Genomic DNA, 16,155 nt, shown 5'->3' with positions numbered 1-16,155 from the left:
TACCCTCAGCGACCATCGGTTATCCTCTCTTCGCACTACATGTCTTGCCCATGTCCATTTCTTCTTCTTAATTTCTACTAGAATGTCGGTAACTTGAGTTATTTCTCTGACCCACTCTGCACGCTTTCTATCTCCTAATGTTACCCCTACCATTTTTCGCTCCATAGCCCTCTGGGTTGTCCTCAACTTAAGTAGAACTCTCTTGGTTAGCCTCCACGTTTCAGCCCCATAGGTGAGTACAGGTAAGATACAACTGTTGTATACTTTCCTCTTGAGCGATACCGGTAAGCTGCTAGTCATAATCTGCGAGTGCTTGCCAAATGCGCTCCATCCCAATCTTATTCTTCTTGTTATTTCCTTTTCATGGTCCAAATCTGCGGTTACTACCTGTCCTAAGTAGACATATTCACCTACTGGAAGTACTGGAAGTATCCAGTACTTCGCTATACCTAATGTAAACTGCTGTTCTTTCCCGAGGCTATTATGTTACATTGGGTACTATGCTATTATGTTACATTATTACCCATTTCTCCTAACAATCCTTTTCTTCTTCCTCTTTCCCCTCTTTTCTCTATTAGCCGCACTAGCTGAGCAAAATACTGTCTACAGCATATGCCTTCTTACACCGTTGATAGCGTGCCTTAATGAATGGCGTGCTTACAAAACTGTGCTTAGATATCTTCGCTTACCCCTGGCAAATCGCCCGGTTTTGCTGCGGGCTGCACAAGGCAGATGGTTCATCCCGTTTTAGAGGTTAAAATTTTTTAGAGCGCAGCTCTTTGGCGTCCGTTCCTGGGTTTCGCGTCGGCGTCGTCGGCCTCGTAACCAGCTCCGCCCCCCTTTCATCCCCCCAGCGCTAGCAGCGACCGACTGATACCGCTGGATGCCGCTGACGCCGCTAGAGAGTCAAGATAACGTGACTGCATAGAACACCGTCGCCGCCATGCAGAAAGAGGAGGGGAGGGTCCCCCCCCCCCCCCCTTCCTGTTCCTGTGTGGCGGATAGGGTGCTCTTCAGTTGCCGACGCGCCGGTTATTTCACGTAGGCCCCGGCACGTCGACGAATACGTGACCACTTTCCCACGGCTAGACCTGGTTCTTGGCGCTGCGGAAGCGAGGGTATCATATTGTTTGCGTCGGCATCGGCGGCGTTGTCCCTGAAACCAACTCCGCAGCTGGGGTTGACTCACTATCGGCGTCAGCAGCATCAGCCAGTCGCTGCTATCTCTTCCCTCCTCCCTTTATCGCGTTGTGCGCTTGCTGCGCGTGCTTCTGCCCCCATCGTTTGCCGCTGGGTGTACACGCCGCCCCCCTCCCCCCTCTTCCTGCGAGTCTCCGGTTGTCAAAGCGCCGGCTCGAACTTAATTCCTTTCTTCGCTCCTCCTCCAATGCAACCCCTGTGCGGTGGCAATCAGAGAGCCAGATCGGTGGCGACGGATCTGTATATGTGCACCGCCCGAGCCGACACCGATGTTAGTAGTGGGGGACTTTAATGTTGACATAAAGACAAACAGGAATTTCTTCACACTTATGCGGGAGAACATCCCGTTCCTCTCGCTCGTAACGCGTCCCACGGCTGTGACAACCTCGCGAGGCACTTGTATAGATCTCGTCTTTGAGAATCAAGCATTGGTGTACCAAGTCGAACATATATCAGTCTATTTCTCCGACCACAAAGCTTCCTTCATGACTGTCAAGAACTGTTAGTGGAGTCTTTGTTAAAGGAATACGTGAGAAAAATAAAAAAAAATTCTGAGATAGCGCATACATGTGTTGCTCGATTTCTTTGCCTCAATCTATCGAAAAGGTGAAACAGCTTATTTGCTGCGCTCAAATTTCGCATTAGGAAGTAACGTAATCGTCGGTAATTTTTTTTTTTTAAGGTAAACTGGACACGTGCTGTTTCTTGCGCTGGCCCTGCGAAACTTATTTTCTTCCTGCTGTTAGTGCTGGTTTGCATGTTACAGTGTCCGGGCAGGACCAGCGTGCTTCATGTGGGCGGTTGTGCGTAGTCCCGCCTTCCCTGTGTGTTTCGCCAATTTGAACAGTTTAACTCAGTTTTGTGGTTTATTTGTCCTCGCTTTCGTGACGCAATTAGGACACGAGTGCTTTGTGTAGAGGTCAACTGTTCATATAGTTCGGGATATTGGCTTACATAGCGTACAAATGAAAGCACACATTTCTTCTTCCTTTTTTCCCCCCTTTATTGAGGACTTCAAGTAGAGCATGTAGATCTGTCTGAAAAGTTGTGAGGAGAAAAATTTCCTACCGAGAGTATTCTTCAGCTTCCCAGAAATCGAAGCCGGAACCGAGGCAACGCTTTCAATTATATGGATAGGAAAAACAAAGTAGCGAATTATTGCATTTATTGTCCCACGTGGAAGGCCCGTCGTTTGTAACATAGCTTCCTGGGTCCATAGAGGAATCGTTGTGTTGCTTGTTTTATCCGACACCTGTTTCGTTTCATGCGCTCGCGCCTTCGCGGAAATATTTTTTTTGTAATCGTCAAACAAAATCGGCACCTTTTTTACGCACTTGCGCCTATGTTTAAATGGTTTTTAAACATTTTGTGTTACGCACGTTTGTGGCTTTTGCTTTCACCTTCTGACACGGTATGTGATATCCCCAGCACGGTAAACGCATAGCTTGGACAAGAGCCCGAAGTTTTGTTTTTCACCGCTCGTCCGGCGGCCAAGTAGTGCAGGCCTGGCTTGCCTCAAGATTTACACGCAACTGATGATTGTTGTTACTGCCGGCTCTCGCTTCCTGAGCGTCCGTGACGTATACAGGCCAGGTCTAGCGCTCGTCGGCATAGGCCAAAACCCGTGCCAGTCATAACAAACATGCCGCTATTGCCTGCGCGGAGTGCCCCGTTGACCAACGTTTCCGTGGCATTTCCAGTGACGTGCGTATGGGTCTGCTCGCTATTATAATTTACTTCGGAACAATTTCAATTGAAAACTCTCTTTTCATTTAGTTTGGAACAATTCCAATTGAAAACCTTGACAACCGTATACCACGGGACAGAGCTGAACCGAACACAAGTTAACGAGCTAGCGGAGCAAGTGTTATCTAGGGCAGCACAACTCCATCGAAAAGGCGGATGCTTCGTTCGTTAAGGCTGCTGCGTCTGTGCACCTGGTAAAGCAACTGCTGCGTTCTATTCGCTCACTTTGGGTTTTTAATTTACTCTTCAGGATATGATGAATTTGTTTTTTCATGAACGCCTTTTTTTTCCTTAGGGGCCGGGGGTTGTGTTATGTTCGTCATTCTTGATGCCTCTTTCTCTAACCGTATTCCTTAATCGTGTTTCGATTTATTTTCGATAGTTTCTGGTACTGAAACATCGCTGTAGTCTATACCACTTCTGCTTACTTGCGGTCAAACACACATGCTATGCTCACGCTGCTATGTGCATTTAGGCAGTTTTTAACCAGGCTCTCGTTACACATTATCTCCAAGTTTCTTGAAGTAGCTTCAACATTTCTTCTTTTTTTTTGTGTGTGTGTGTTTAGCTCCTAGACCTTTTCTGAACCCCATTAGTTGGCCTTAATTTTGGTACAAACGCGGAAGAAAGTAAATAATTTTACCGCTTTTAAAAGATCGAAACTAAATTGACCTACATGCAAAAGTACATCAGCCACTTTCACTGCATTAAGGTACGTTATGTTTCCCGCTGCGCAGTCTCTGCCGTGTGTGTTTCTTTTTTTTTTTGTGTGTGTAGTATTTCTAAGCTTGTACGTTCATTCCAATAGGAGTACTGATGTCAACCGACAGTTTATATGGCTTATATGGACTGTCGCTTCTTAGCATTAGTCAAACGGCGTTCTTTTTTTTTTTTTTCTACGACCTGAGACGATCGCTTTTATTGGACTTTGAGTACTTCGTCTTCTTACAGTCTGAAAAATTACCATGCAATGAGTTTTGTATAGCGCAATGATAATTAACGAGGTGAAGCATGCTATATTGCATCTTTAATTTGAATACGTTGCTCTATGGTCTGCGTATAGCACAAACGTATCTGAAGAATAAAACTGAAACGACGCGGACAGCTTGCGTACTCCAACGAAGTCATACATTACACATAGGTGGCTGCTCCTCGACATATAAATCTTAAAACTCAGCGCGCCAGTATCGGGCACATCACGAATTCGGATATAGTAGGCGATCATCGAGCGAATGTGCAATTATGCGTTCTCAAGAACGACATGGTCAAACCGAAGACAGCGAAAGAGTTAACAGAAGGAGAAAAACTCCTTCGGAGCGGTCACCAATGCCATCCAAAAGGTCGGCATGGAGTTTTAGTTCTCGTTCGTCGAAAAATAAAAACCAAAAATGAAAGAAAGGGGGGGAAAGGGCAGCATGGCGGTGGCGCTCCGCGCAGCGAAGTCACCTTGGGCGCTGCACTGTCTCTTGGAATGGACGGCGTGGGTGAAACGGTGGATCGAAACGAATTTCAGAATATGCATGATCGCTCGTTACTTTCGACTGAATATTCTAGGCAGGGACACAGAGTCGGCGACGCGGTTACTGCCACTACGGTATTTTTTGCCCGGGGATAACATGAGTGGCAGCTTCCAGCACAATGAGCAAGAAAAGACGAAGACGGGGGTAGATGGCTGTCACTCAGAGTCTCGTGCATGGATTTCGGCACGGGACTTCCCTCACGGGGCCCGCGCCCTTGCGTGCAAGTCAGTCAGTCTGAAAGGAGAAGCTGAATGGCACTCACCTGTGTACCGTAGTGCGGACACATCCTCCGTCCTGTTCTGTGCGGCCATGTCGGCTTGGGGAGCGGACCGTGCGTCTCCTGCGCTGGCACCCGGCAAGCGTTCCGGCGGCGCACTGCAGGAACGCCGAAGTGTCCCGTCGCTGCTTTACAATGCCGGCCAGGGGCCGCCCACGAACCGAGCGCTGCATCGATCGACCGCCGCTCATTGGCCCAGGCAGGCTCGTGACGTCAGCACGAACCCCGGCCCACGGCTTGAAGCAGCCCTGCCCGAATGTCGAAATCGATTCCACTAGAAGAAGAAGCACGCGCTTCGCTGAACGTCGCCGCGCGGAGCACTGACGTCGCCGCGGAAGGCGGTGGGGTGCCGGCTTCGCCACCAACGCGTTCACCCTCGGCACCCTTGTCCCTGGGGCAAACATGGCCGATCTCGGGTCGAACACAGTTCTTCATCTGCGCGCCGCGGTCCTCGCGCCGAGGGCTGCCTCGGCCCTAACGAGTCTATAAATAGCCGCATTGACCCGCGATGCAGGGCCTCTCGGAGGCTCGGCACGAGCTAGCGGCAACACAAGCGGGCCTGTCCAGCGCCCGGGTTCGATCAACCTGCCCAGCTGGGAGCCATAACGTGCGACTGTTGCTGCAGTGCTGCAAACTTGGATTAGAACAGTATTTAGGGGAATGTTTGCATCGAAATGACAAGGGGCTCTAAAGGGTGTTGTCATTTACAGAACACGACCCGTGTGTGGTACCTGACCCAGATCGCAATGCTTTAACTTTTGCCATCCCTGTCAACACCACCCTCCTTTTATCTTTTTTTTTTTTTCTGTGGCCTCTAATGCTTTAGAGTCAAAGCTCCAGCGATTAGGGTACCAAATAATAAGAAAAATAAACCGGCTCGAAATGAGTCGTCGGTAAGGCTCCTTTACTTCGTTCTGCTATCTTTCTTAACTTGGGGGCGACGCTTACTAGCGTTACCGCAAAACTGGTGATCGATGATCGCTGTAAAAGGAGGGACACATGAATAGTGGAATTCAAGCTCCAAGGCCTTTCGCATGTCGATGCTTCTGGCGCCTATCTCGTCTGACTCCTTCCGAGCACCGGGCAACAAGCTGAGTGTTGTGTGTGTGTGTGTGGGGGGGGGGGGGGCGGGGGGGGGCACGAAAGCATAAATTGAAAGAAAAATCTGCCACTTGTGCCAGAAACAGTTGTGAAAGGTGCGCAGTTAGGAGAACGAAATAAGGCTGGCGAAGAATTCTTCGAATGCAAGGCAGCCGGTGGAGAGGGAGGTAATTCCATTTTACTAGGTATAATGAAACGACTGCGGCTGCAGTGAGAGTCAATTAAAATCTCGCGCAGCCTCTTGCGGATAACCAACATAAACACAACCTAACGTCGCAGCTTGTTCAGGGGATGCAATACAATTCCACAGTAACACCTTCAGCCAAATAGAAATGACAAAGACAATGCCAATAAGAGCTGACACAGACCGCGAAACGTTGGCGCAGGAAGCAGAGCTCCTCTTACTGACGAGTTCAGTGCGAGCTTCAGAGCTCCCTTCCACGCGTAGCGACAATGCCTCAGCAACGAAGCGAGGTCTTGGTGCCGACACATGCGAGCGGCTGCGGATCCAGCTGCGACAAATGTTTTCCTTGGGCGTGTTGCGAAAGGCCGCCACCATGAGCTGCGACGAGCTCCAAAAAAAAAGCTGCTGCATTCGTGTTTCATGTCAAAATAAAAAGAATACGCTGCCGACGTCCTGGTAGACCGAGCGCAATTGCATGGAAGATATGCGCAGCTACTTCGTCAGCATTTAATGCAGTCCAGGAACTGCTGACGGAGGAGGAGGCAATTCTAAGTATTAAGTGCTTGCGAATCATTTTTTAACGCTGCCTAATGAGGCGAAAGGTTGCCGTTTAAACAGGGCAGTCATCCGATCAATCATTTGAGATGTTTTAACGTGTTCGTTACCACAAACATATGTTTACCGATTTTTGTCTTCAGGCTATCATAGGAGCTATGGAACATTATCCAAATATAGCATCTGTGCTCGGAGAATGTGGTTTGCTACGACAGCACAAAGTAAAGGGCTGCGCCGCACAGTTCTTTGATCGAAAAACGGATCGTCCTTGTTCGACAACAGAGAGGGTTATTCGGCAGGCACAGAAAATCGATGGCAGGCAGGTTCAGAAGAGACGATGACATGGGTCAGAAAAAAATATAAATGTAATGCCGAAGGGACATTTATATAAAAGAAAATGAAGTTGAAATGGCCTTCAGAGCACTCTGCTGGTGTCGGCTTCGGGTTCAGCGGCAGCGAGAGAGAAATGGTCACGTTTCACGCACCACCGATGAGTGAAAAACGCGAGATACACTCCCAGCGATGCGGAGCTTGAGCGCTGCAATGTGGTCTAACGTTAAACGGCCACAGATTTCAGATCAACGGAACTAGGTCACGGAGGCGAATACCTGCCGTTGTGGCCGTGTGTTGACGCAGGCGCAGCACAATGACTCCTGTTTGCTGCGAGATGTCAGCACACGGTAAGAACACCAGGGGATGATTAAAATTTATTCAAGATCTTCATTACGGTGACTCTTTTTTTTTTCCTTTCACACTTTCATTACTTCATTCATTCCTGCCCAGGCGATGTCCCTTGAGCGTCTGCTGAGAACGTGACAATCACTGCACCACCTCCTTTCCCTAGAACCCAAGCAAACGAATGGAGGGTCAAGCGAACGACAACACGCTGCACCTGATTGCTACATGCATAAAATTCACCCTCGCGACCCAGACAAGCCTCCGTTTCGAAAACAACAGGCAAGGCAAATCTGAAGTTAGCGGCCGCCAGTGCCCATCCCCTGTGGCTTGTTCGTCTGCTGGTCACGTTGCCTTCATCGATGTAGGGGAGGAGGTGGTTGATGAGAAACCAAATACGGCTATGCTTCAAAGAACTGATCGCAATGTTAGAGAAGCGGACTGTTACGACCAAGCATCCGCAATTGCGCGCTCTATTGTTCGCCTGTGGGCATGGATAAGTTTTGTGAATATGTGGTGATGGTCCAATGGCTCTAAGTGAGCCTGTTTCCAGGAATCCTGTTTTGTAAGCATGTTTTGCTTTGTGGACAACCTGCAAATGCCAAATTGGCCCTGTCAAGAGAACGTCTGGAAAAACACAAAGAAACGTCCCCCTGCGGGAAATAGCAGGAAGTGCTTTCTTTTGTTCACCCTTCCAGTCGAGAAGTGCTATCTTCCAGTGATGAATGCCTCCTATCCAAAGGAGACCACAGAGTGACATGTCCGCTGACGTGCAGGACAAGAAAGGAGCATGACTCATACGGCCATTAAGTGATTTCCCAGGAATGCAGGAAAGATTTGCAATTGTCGAAAACGGACAATGCTGGGAGCGGATGCGGCGCCACGTGCACTCGGGTTTCTGAGAAGTAAAACCCCTTGTCAGAACCAGCCTGTGGTTTCTTTGCTGAAGAATAGAAATGTACCTCCTCTCCTCGCCGTTCCCAAGCTTTTCCCGCCAACAAGTGATCACGCCCAACGAATGAATGCCGAACCAGTCAGTGCTTCAGACCATCAGTGCAGTGATGTGTTCGATTGGATGCCGATACCTGAGGGGCGTGCCCTGGATTTGGTTGGTCAGCATCTTCAGAGAGGGGCTGGACATAGGGGGTTTTAAGGACGCTGCAGAGCACGAAATGTCGCTCTGGGCCCTGGGTAAACGGCTCATCCAGTCGCTTCTCGCTATGAACTCTTAACGCTTGTCATTTTGCTGATGTACCCTTCTTCTTCATGTAAATATTCTTGTAAATACGTTTTCTCAAAGTGCCAGTAAACCTGCTTGTACATATTTTACCAACTTCGAAGATTCAGTCCTTCTTCAACCCGGAGTCTCTGCACGCTACCAAGTGAAGGCCGGGTCGCCATAGCCCCAGCGTCACGACAACTGGTGATCAGCGGTGGGATCTGAATCTACAAGCACAACGACTGGTGACCAGCGTTGGGATCTGCATCTACAAGCTACAACATCTGGTGATTCGAGGTGGATCAGAATCTACAAGCCACAACATCTGGTGATCGGAGGTGGCATCTCAAGCAACAAGCAGGAGCAACAATCGGCCAACAAGAGAGCAGCTCGGAACATCGATCGCATGTGTGGGTGAGTGCTTGGCTTTTCTTCTGATGTGGACCAGGTTCTAGAACAGGGTTAGATTTTAGAACTGGTAAAAAGTGTTGAAACGCCTTTAGGTTTGGTAGTTTGCACTGTTGTTTTGGAAGTAGCCGACACTCGGAGCGATCATGGACCTACAAAAGCTGCAGAAACCGGAACTGTTGCAATTGTGTGAGGAACTGGGAATTGATACAAGTGGTTTGGCACGAAAACCTTTGATTATAAAGGCAATCACAGATTTGGGAGCCGATGATGAGGAGCTCAGTGAAGCATGGAACCTCATCGCCCAAAAAAAAGAGGAAAGGGAGCGCGAACGTCAGAGGGAAAAAGAGGAAAGGGAGCGCGAACGTCAGAGGGAAAAAGAGGAAAGGGAGCGCGAACGTCAGAGGGAAAAAGAGGAAAGGGAGCACGAACGTGAGAAGCTTGAGAGAGAAGCAAAAAAGCGGGAGCTAGAAATTGAGCTCCGGAAATTAGAAGTAGAGTTGAGCAAGAGGTCGGGCAATTGTCCCCAGCTAGCGGTACCTCTTCTCAACAAGGAGGCAGATTTCAAGATGTCAAAGTACATGCAGCCATATGTGATATCAGGGGATATCGGTCTGTATCTGGGTAACTTTGAGCGAACTTGCGAAGAACTGTCCTTCCAGCGAGACACGTGGTCTCAGAGATTATTGACGGTTCTGCCCTGCGAGGCAGCGGAGGTTGTCGCGCGGCTAAACAAGGAGGACGCGGACAACTACGAGAAGGTCAAAGCTTGCCTTCTGATTTTCGGAGACAGAGATGTGCAGGCCTTAACACGTTCAAAGGCGCGAGAACTAGCTACACTGCTCATTTCAGAAAAATCAACAGCGGAGGAAACGGCAGTTAAAACAGTGGTAAATGCGGAAAATAGCGGGCCAGAAAACTTTGAGAGCGAGGCATCTCAGATAAGTCAACATGAAAGTGAGCTTGATAAGACACGGAATGAGGACGTTCTTGAAAGTAACCTCTTGCCGCCAGTGTCTAGTAATCTCACGAGACTTTTAAGTGGAACCCGAGAGGACTTAGCTATGGAGCAAGCCAATGATCCCAAGAATAAGCTCGAAGTACAGTGGGAAGGACCTGCTAAAGTCGTTGCAGAGCTTTCTGACACTAACTACGCAGTGAAAATCCCCGATAGGCGTAAAGCAGTGCGCATTTATCATTGCAATCTTATGAAGCCTTATGTGCAGAGGGAAGCCGTGGTAAATCTAACGTTAAACCTTCCCGAGGAGATGGGGGACAACTTGATTTGCCTCAGCGGAAAAGGAAGCAACGCTCAGGAGCTTCTCAAAAAGACGGAGCAGAGAGGAGAACTAAAGAAATCCCAGCTGTCCGATCTGGGCGAGATAATAACAGAGTTTGAGGCCTGCTTCGTGGACAGGCCAGGCAGAACTGATTTGACTGAGCACGATATTGAGCTGACTTCAGACGTGCCAGTGCGATCAAGGTGCTACCGATTTTCTCCAAGGCAAAGAGAAATTCTGGATAGGGAAGTAACTCGCATGCTGGAATTGGGAGTAATAAAACCCTCGGAAAGCGATTATGCTTCGCCTATGATCTTAGTAGAAGCTCCAGGTAAAGACCCTAGGCCTGTGGTAGACTACCGAAAGCTAAATTCTCTCACCAGGGATCAAGTGTATCCTATTCCGAATATTGAGGAGAGAGTAGAACAGGTCAGTAGAGCGGCATATGTGACTACGCTGGACCTTACTCGAGGATACTGGCAAGTACCGCTCACTGAACGCGCCAGCAGATACGCGGCTTTCGTCACTCCGACGGGCAGCTACCAGCCAACAATGATGAGTTTCGGGCTCAAAAATGCTCCATTTTGTTTTTCCCGACTCATGGATAGGGTTTTAAAGGGGTGTGAAACATTCGCGGTGCCTTATTTAGACGACATTGCGGTTTTTTCCGACTCATGGGCGGACCATATGGTACATCTAAGAGCTGTACTGAGCCTTTTGCGTCAAGCTGGACTAACCGTAAAGGCCGAGAAATGTTGCCTGGCAAGGGCGACCGTGGACTACTTGGGTCACAATGTAGGTCAAGGTTTCAGGAAACCCAGCGAGATTAAGATTTCTGCGGTAGCAGACTACCCGCGGCCGAGCACGAAGACGGAAATTCGAGCATTCCTGAGTCTGACTGGGTACTACAATCACTACATCCCTTACTATTCAGCTTTGGCTAGCCCTCTGACCGACGCTCTCCGCAAGACAGAACCGACAAATGTAGTCTGGGACGAACAAAAGGAAGCCTCCTTCGTAAACCTGAAGGCTGTGCTGATTAGCCGTCCGGTATTGCGAGCTCCAGACTATGACCGAGAATTCACGGTCCAGTGTGATGCCAGTGATCGAGGGCTAGGTGCTGTTCTCTGCCAGAGAGATGACGACGGTAATGAGCACCCCGTGCTCTACTTGAGCAGAAAACTGAGTTCTAGAGAGAGGGCTTATTGCGCGTCAGAGAAAGAGTGCGCTTGCATTGTATGGGCCATTCAAAAATTGCAGTGCTATCTTGGAGGGGCCAAATTCACCGTAGAGACGGACCATTGTCCCCTGGCTTGGCTGCAAACTGCGACATCGAAGAACAGTCGCCTTCTTAGGTGGAGCTTGATTTTACAGCAGTACAATTTTGAAATAAGATACAAAAAGGGGAAGTTAAATGGGAATGCGGACGCGCTTAGCCGCTCTTTCTAAGCGGTCCGAGATGTTCCTCACCATGTATCCAAATTGATAATCAGGTTTTTTTTTTTCGTGCGCTTGTATATGTGTGACTATGTAAAGCAGCACGTTTGGTTTTCTAGGAATACGTGGGTCCTGAACGTCTTGAGAGTGGGCTTTTCTCGAACAACAATGGCAGTTTTCTTTTGACCTGGTCTCTTCAGACGGGAGCCGAGTGCTTGCTTCGACATGTGGTTGAGTTTCAGACAGCTCGAGCAATTTGGCCTACGACAATCAAGACAACGCGACAAGCAACAGCGAGCTTCAAGCGTTCACGTGCAGGCCATTAAGTCGTCTCTTCATGCAGCAGCTGGGACTGCTGCCCTCCGAGACTCTTCTGGCGGGGGAGGAGGCTGTTACGACCAAGCATCCGCAATTGCGCGCTCTATTGTTCGCCTGTGGGCATGGATAAGTTTTGTGAATATGTGGTGATGGTCCAATGGCTCTAAGTGAGCCTGTTTCCAGGAATCCTGTTTTGTAAGCATGTTTTGCTTTGTGGACAACCTGCAAATGCCAAATTGGCCCTGTCAAGAGAACGTCTGGAAAAACACAAAGAAACGTCCCCCTGCGGGAAATAGCAGGAAGTGCTTTCTTTTGTTCACCCTTCCAGTCGAGAAGTGCTATCTTCCAGTGATGAATGCCTCCTATCCAAAGGAGACCACAGAGTGACATGTCCGCTGACGTGCAGGACAAGAAAGGAGCATGACTCATACGGCCATTAAGTGATTTCCCAGGAATGCAGGAAAGATTTGCAATTGTCGAAAACGGACAATGCTGGGAGCGGATGCGGCGCCACGTGCACTCGGGTTTCTGAGAAGTAAAACCCCTTGTCAGAACCAGCCTGTGGTTTCTTTGCTGAAGAATAGAAATGTACCTCCTCTCCTCGCCGTTCCCAAGCTTTTCCCGCCAACAAGTGATCACGCCCAACGAATGAATGCCGAACCAGTCAGTGCTTCAGACCATCAGTGCAGTGATGTGTTCGATTGGATGCCGATACCTGAGGGGCGTGCCCTGGATTTGGTTGGTCAGCATCTTCAGAGAGGGGCTGGACATAGGGGGTTTTAAGGACGCTGCAGAGCACGAAATGTCGCTCTGGGCCCTGGGTAAACGGCTCATCCAGTCGCTTCTCGCTATGAACTCTTAACGCTTGTCATTTTGCTGATGTACCCTTCTTCTTCATGTAAATATTCTTGTAAATACGTTTTCTCAAAGTGCCAGTAAACCTGCTTGTACATATTTTACCAACTTCGAAGATTCAGTCCTTCTTCAACCCGGAGTCTCTGCACGCTACCAAGTGAAGGCCGGGTCGCCATAGCCCCAGCGTCACGACAGGACCCAGTAGCAGTATACTGGCTGGACTGCATAGCAGCGCGTTTGATAAATTTCGTATGGCTGTGTAGGCCTATACGGGCCATGGTCCTAACAAACGATAATTCAGTCTTCTAAGTAGCCGTGAAAGGTCACTTCACAGTGTGTGTGTGTGTGTGTGTGTGTGCGTGTGCGTGTGTGTGTGTGTGTGTGTGTGTGTGTGTGTGTGTGTGTGTGTGTGTGTGTGTGTGTGTGTGTGTGTGTGTGTGTGTGTGTGTGTGTGTGTGTGTGTGTGTGTGTGTGTGTGTGTGTGTGTGTGTGTGTGTGCGCGCGCGCGCGCGCGCGCGCGCGCGAAAGCGTGGAGTAATTGACGTAGATATGAAATAAGCCCGTTGTGTTTAAGTGGAAAATGTGTGGCTACTGGTGGTCTCAGAAAAGTTTGATTAAGCTATGCTGTGGTGGAATTTGCATAGCGGAAAGCGGGACTGCGCCGCCCCTTCACGGAGCTATGGATGATATAGTATAGCAAGTGTTTAATTGTTAATAATTTGATATACTCAGTAGTTGGAACTCTCAGCATACTCTGAGCGTATGACAAGAAAATGTTATCACTTTTTTTTTTTTTTTTTCGTACAGAGGGGACGTTTGGGCCGCGTCTAGAAGATCCTGCAACTGGAGAGCGTGAAGCCTGCGGCAGGCTGGGCAAGAGGAAGAGCTGCCGCGTCTGAAAATAGTACGGAACAGAGAGACAAAAGCGTGGATTGATATTTGACGTCGCAAAGCCTGAGCAGAGGAGCGAACGTACGAAAAGAGGGCCGAGAGTGGTCAAGCGATGATATGGCGTCAACGCTAAGGCTCAAGAGCCAATTGAAATGTTTGATGCATGGAGGAAGTTTCCTTCCTCCATGGTTGGACGGGCACATGTCCAGGACGGGCATAAGCACATGTTCAACGTTCGGATGCAGCTGTATCGAGCATGAACGTCTACATCTCACCTGAAATGCGAACTAAAAAGCTGTCTCGTCAATGGCATAAGGCTTGTCCAAGAACGCTACCAGGTTTTGACGTTTAGAGGTCATTTGTAATGTATGCGAATATTTTGTTCAGTTTCCTTCTTACATTTTTTTTTTTTTTTTGGAACGGAGACGTCACGCAGTGTCCTTCAATCTACGGTTCTTTGCTTGAATGGGCAGCAGGAATGAAATTGTTTGAATTAAGTAGCTGCTGCGCAAATCTGGATTAAGCCTTGTCTTGTGTTGTCGGCCATTTTTTTTGTGCGTGTGATGAAAGCCAGGAATTCAAATGGAGAGGGGGCAGCAGAGGGGACGATAATGATGGCAATTATAAGAAACGTATATTTTCCTCTTAATATTTGATAGCTTTTCAAGAGTGACAGTTAACAAACCTCAGTTGTTTTCAAGAAGCGGTCCACCTTTATAATGGGCTTCACGATGGCCTGAGGCTTGGCTTTAGACTCTGAAGTGACGAGCATATCTTTTTCCTCGTTTATTTATAAAATATTACTTTTTGAAATCATTCTCTCCACGTAGATGCTGCTAAGAAAGTCATCAAGTTTGCCGGGTTGTTCAAGAACTCTACGAGCTCCTAACTGACAGGCTACATCACACAGATAAAGTGCTTATCAATAGCAGTCAAGGTGCTGAAAATATATGTGAAGGACTACCCAACCGGGAGTAGGAGACATACTGGCTACACAAGGGGGCAGATAAGATACAACACACGCTACAAGCGCAACGTTACAACTGTTTTAATTCTTATCGGGAAGGCGTACAGTCTAGCTAAGTGTGCAGTGCGATTGAATTGTAGAAACCCTAGGTGATAAATTCTTAGGAGCCTCTTTCACTCTTTCATTTTCCCCTCTTTCTTCCACCTTCGCTTCAAGGTGTGTTCGAAGTGGCCACCTTTAGTGAGACAGTTACTTGACCTTTTAGTTACTCGAGCTGTTTTGGGGGACTCACTCCTGCCAAAGTTGTGCCGCCACATCTGCAATTCACCTTGCCAGTCTGCGCGTCCTGTACTATACGCAGAGCAGACAAGTCTGAAAAAATAGTAAATTGGTTTATAGGAACGTAAAGGCGCAGTATCTGTTACACTTTTCCGTGGCCTCCCAAATGGCGCCGTAAGGGAAGGGGGAAGATGGGAGCGGAAGTGAAGAAAGAGAAAGAAGGGCCGTAGTTGATGGCTGATGACCACCTGGAGACCTTTAACGTGCACTCCGTTTCGCGTTTCCTCCATCGAAACGAAGCCGGCCGCCGGCGGTTGAGTTTGAATTCGGGTATTCCCGTTCAGTAGCCGGGATTCCTAACTACTGAGCCGCCGCGGTGAAGTTGAACGAGGCCACGTGCACCCCTATATTCGCCTAGGTGGCTCTGTGGCAATCCGACAGAGGCTGCTTTCGTGATAAATTAACATCAGCCGTGTAATCCGTCAGACTGGCGTGACTATTCGTCAATCTTTTCAGCGTTTCTCTCATGTCGTTGTTGAAGTGTCCCCGAAGAAAAGAGAGAGAGAAAGGCGCTGCGCTTTGTTCATTCCTCAAAACCATTTCCCCACGTATATTATTGTTATATTATTATTGTTGCTGTTGTTGTTGTTGTTGCCATTGCGCCCAGTAAGGACGCATGGGTGCTATGCTCTCGCCCGTTTTTTGGTAAGCAGCAGTTTGTACGCTGTGTCGACTGTGAGAAATGTGTACACTCGAAGTGCGTCATTTCGGCGGCTGATGAGCAGCAATGTTTGAAATCCGGCTCATGGCCATTTGTGTGCAATTTGTGTTCGTCGTCTTCTGGCTGTGCTAGGCTTAGCGACGGTGGTGCGCCGGCAGCTACATTCTTGTCTTCCGTCACCCTCCGCTGCTGCCCAATCACCCAACCGGTTTTCCCCCTTCAAACTCTACCGGCGAACATATGGCGGTGAGGTTGCCTCTCTACGGGCTCTCCTCTTCGATGCGCTTTAGGTAATTTCTTTCCTGAGCAATGAAGTTGTCCAGCTGCGGGAAAAGAACGAACGCCTCCGTGGGGACAACTCGCGGGCCCTCGCAAACCAAGCCGAGGTCATTGCCTCTCTGCGTGCCCACGTTCGCGGCCTACGCCAGGAGCTTGTGCGGTGCTCTGCTTCTTCGCAGTGTGAGCGTTCTTTCGTCAAGTCCTTTTGCCCGTGATGAGCAACCGGCTGCGGACTACTCTGCT

At 48.9% G+C, this 16,155-nt stretch overlaps 1 protein-coding gene across 1 annotated transcript in view; it reads right to left on the bottom strand.

The window, feature by feature from the left end:
* Gad1 (glutamate decarboxylase) overlaps positions 1-4,830 on the bottom strand; it is an 86,720-nt gene extending 81,890 nt beyond the window's left edge. The window contains exon 1 of the mRNA XM_084606050.1: positions 4,729-4,830. Coding sequence (XP_084462176.1) covers positions 4,729-4,777 — 49 coding nt within the window. The 5' untranslated portion in view covers positions 4,778-4,830. The remainder of the gene's footprint in view (positions 1-4,728) is intronic.
* Between the last annotated feature and the right edge of the window lie 11,325 nt (positions 4,831-16,155).

This window comes from Amblyomma maculatum, chromosome 6 (assembly GCF_055883805.1).
Source record: "Amblyomma maculatum isolate TAMU_Amacu chromosome 6, ASM5588380v1, whole genome shotgun sequence".
In the NCBI taxonomy this organism is placed as follows: Eukaryota; Metazoa; Arthropoda; class Arachnida; order Ixodida; family Ixodidae; genus Amblyomma; species Amblyomma maculatum.
The sequence above is the reverse complement of the archived record's forward strand: the minus strand, read 5'-3'. Positions and strand labels throughout refer to the sequence as shown.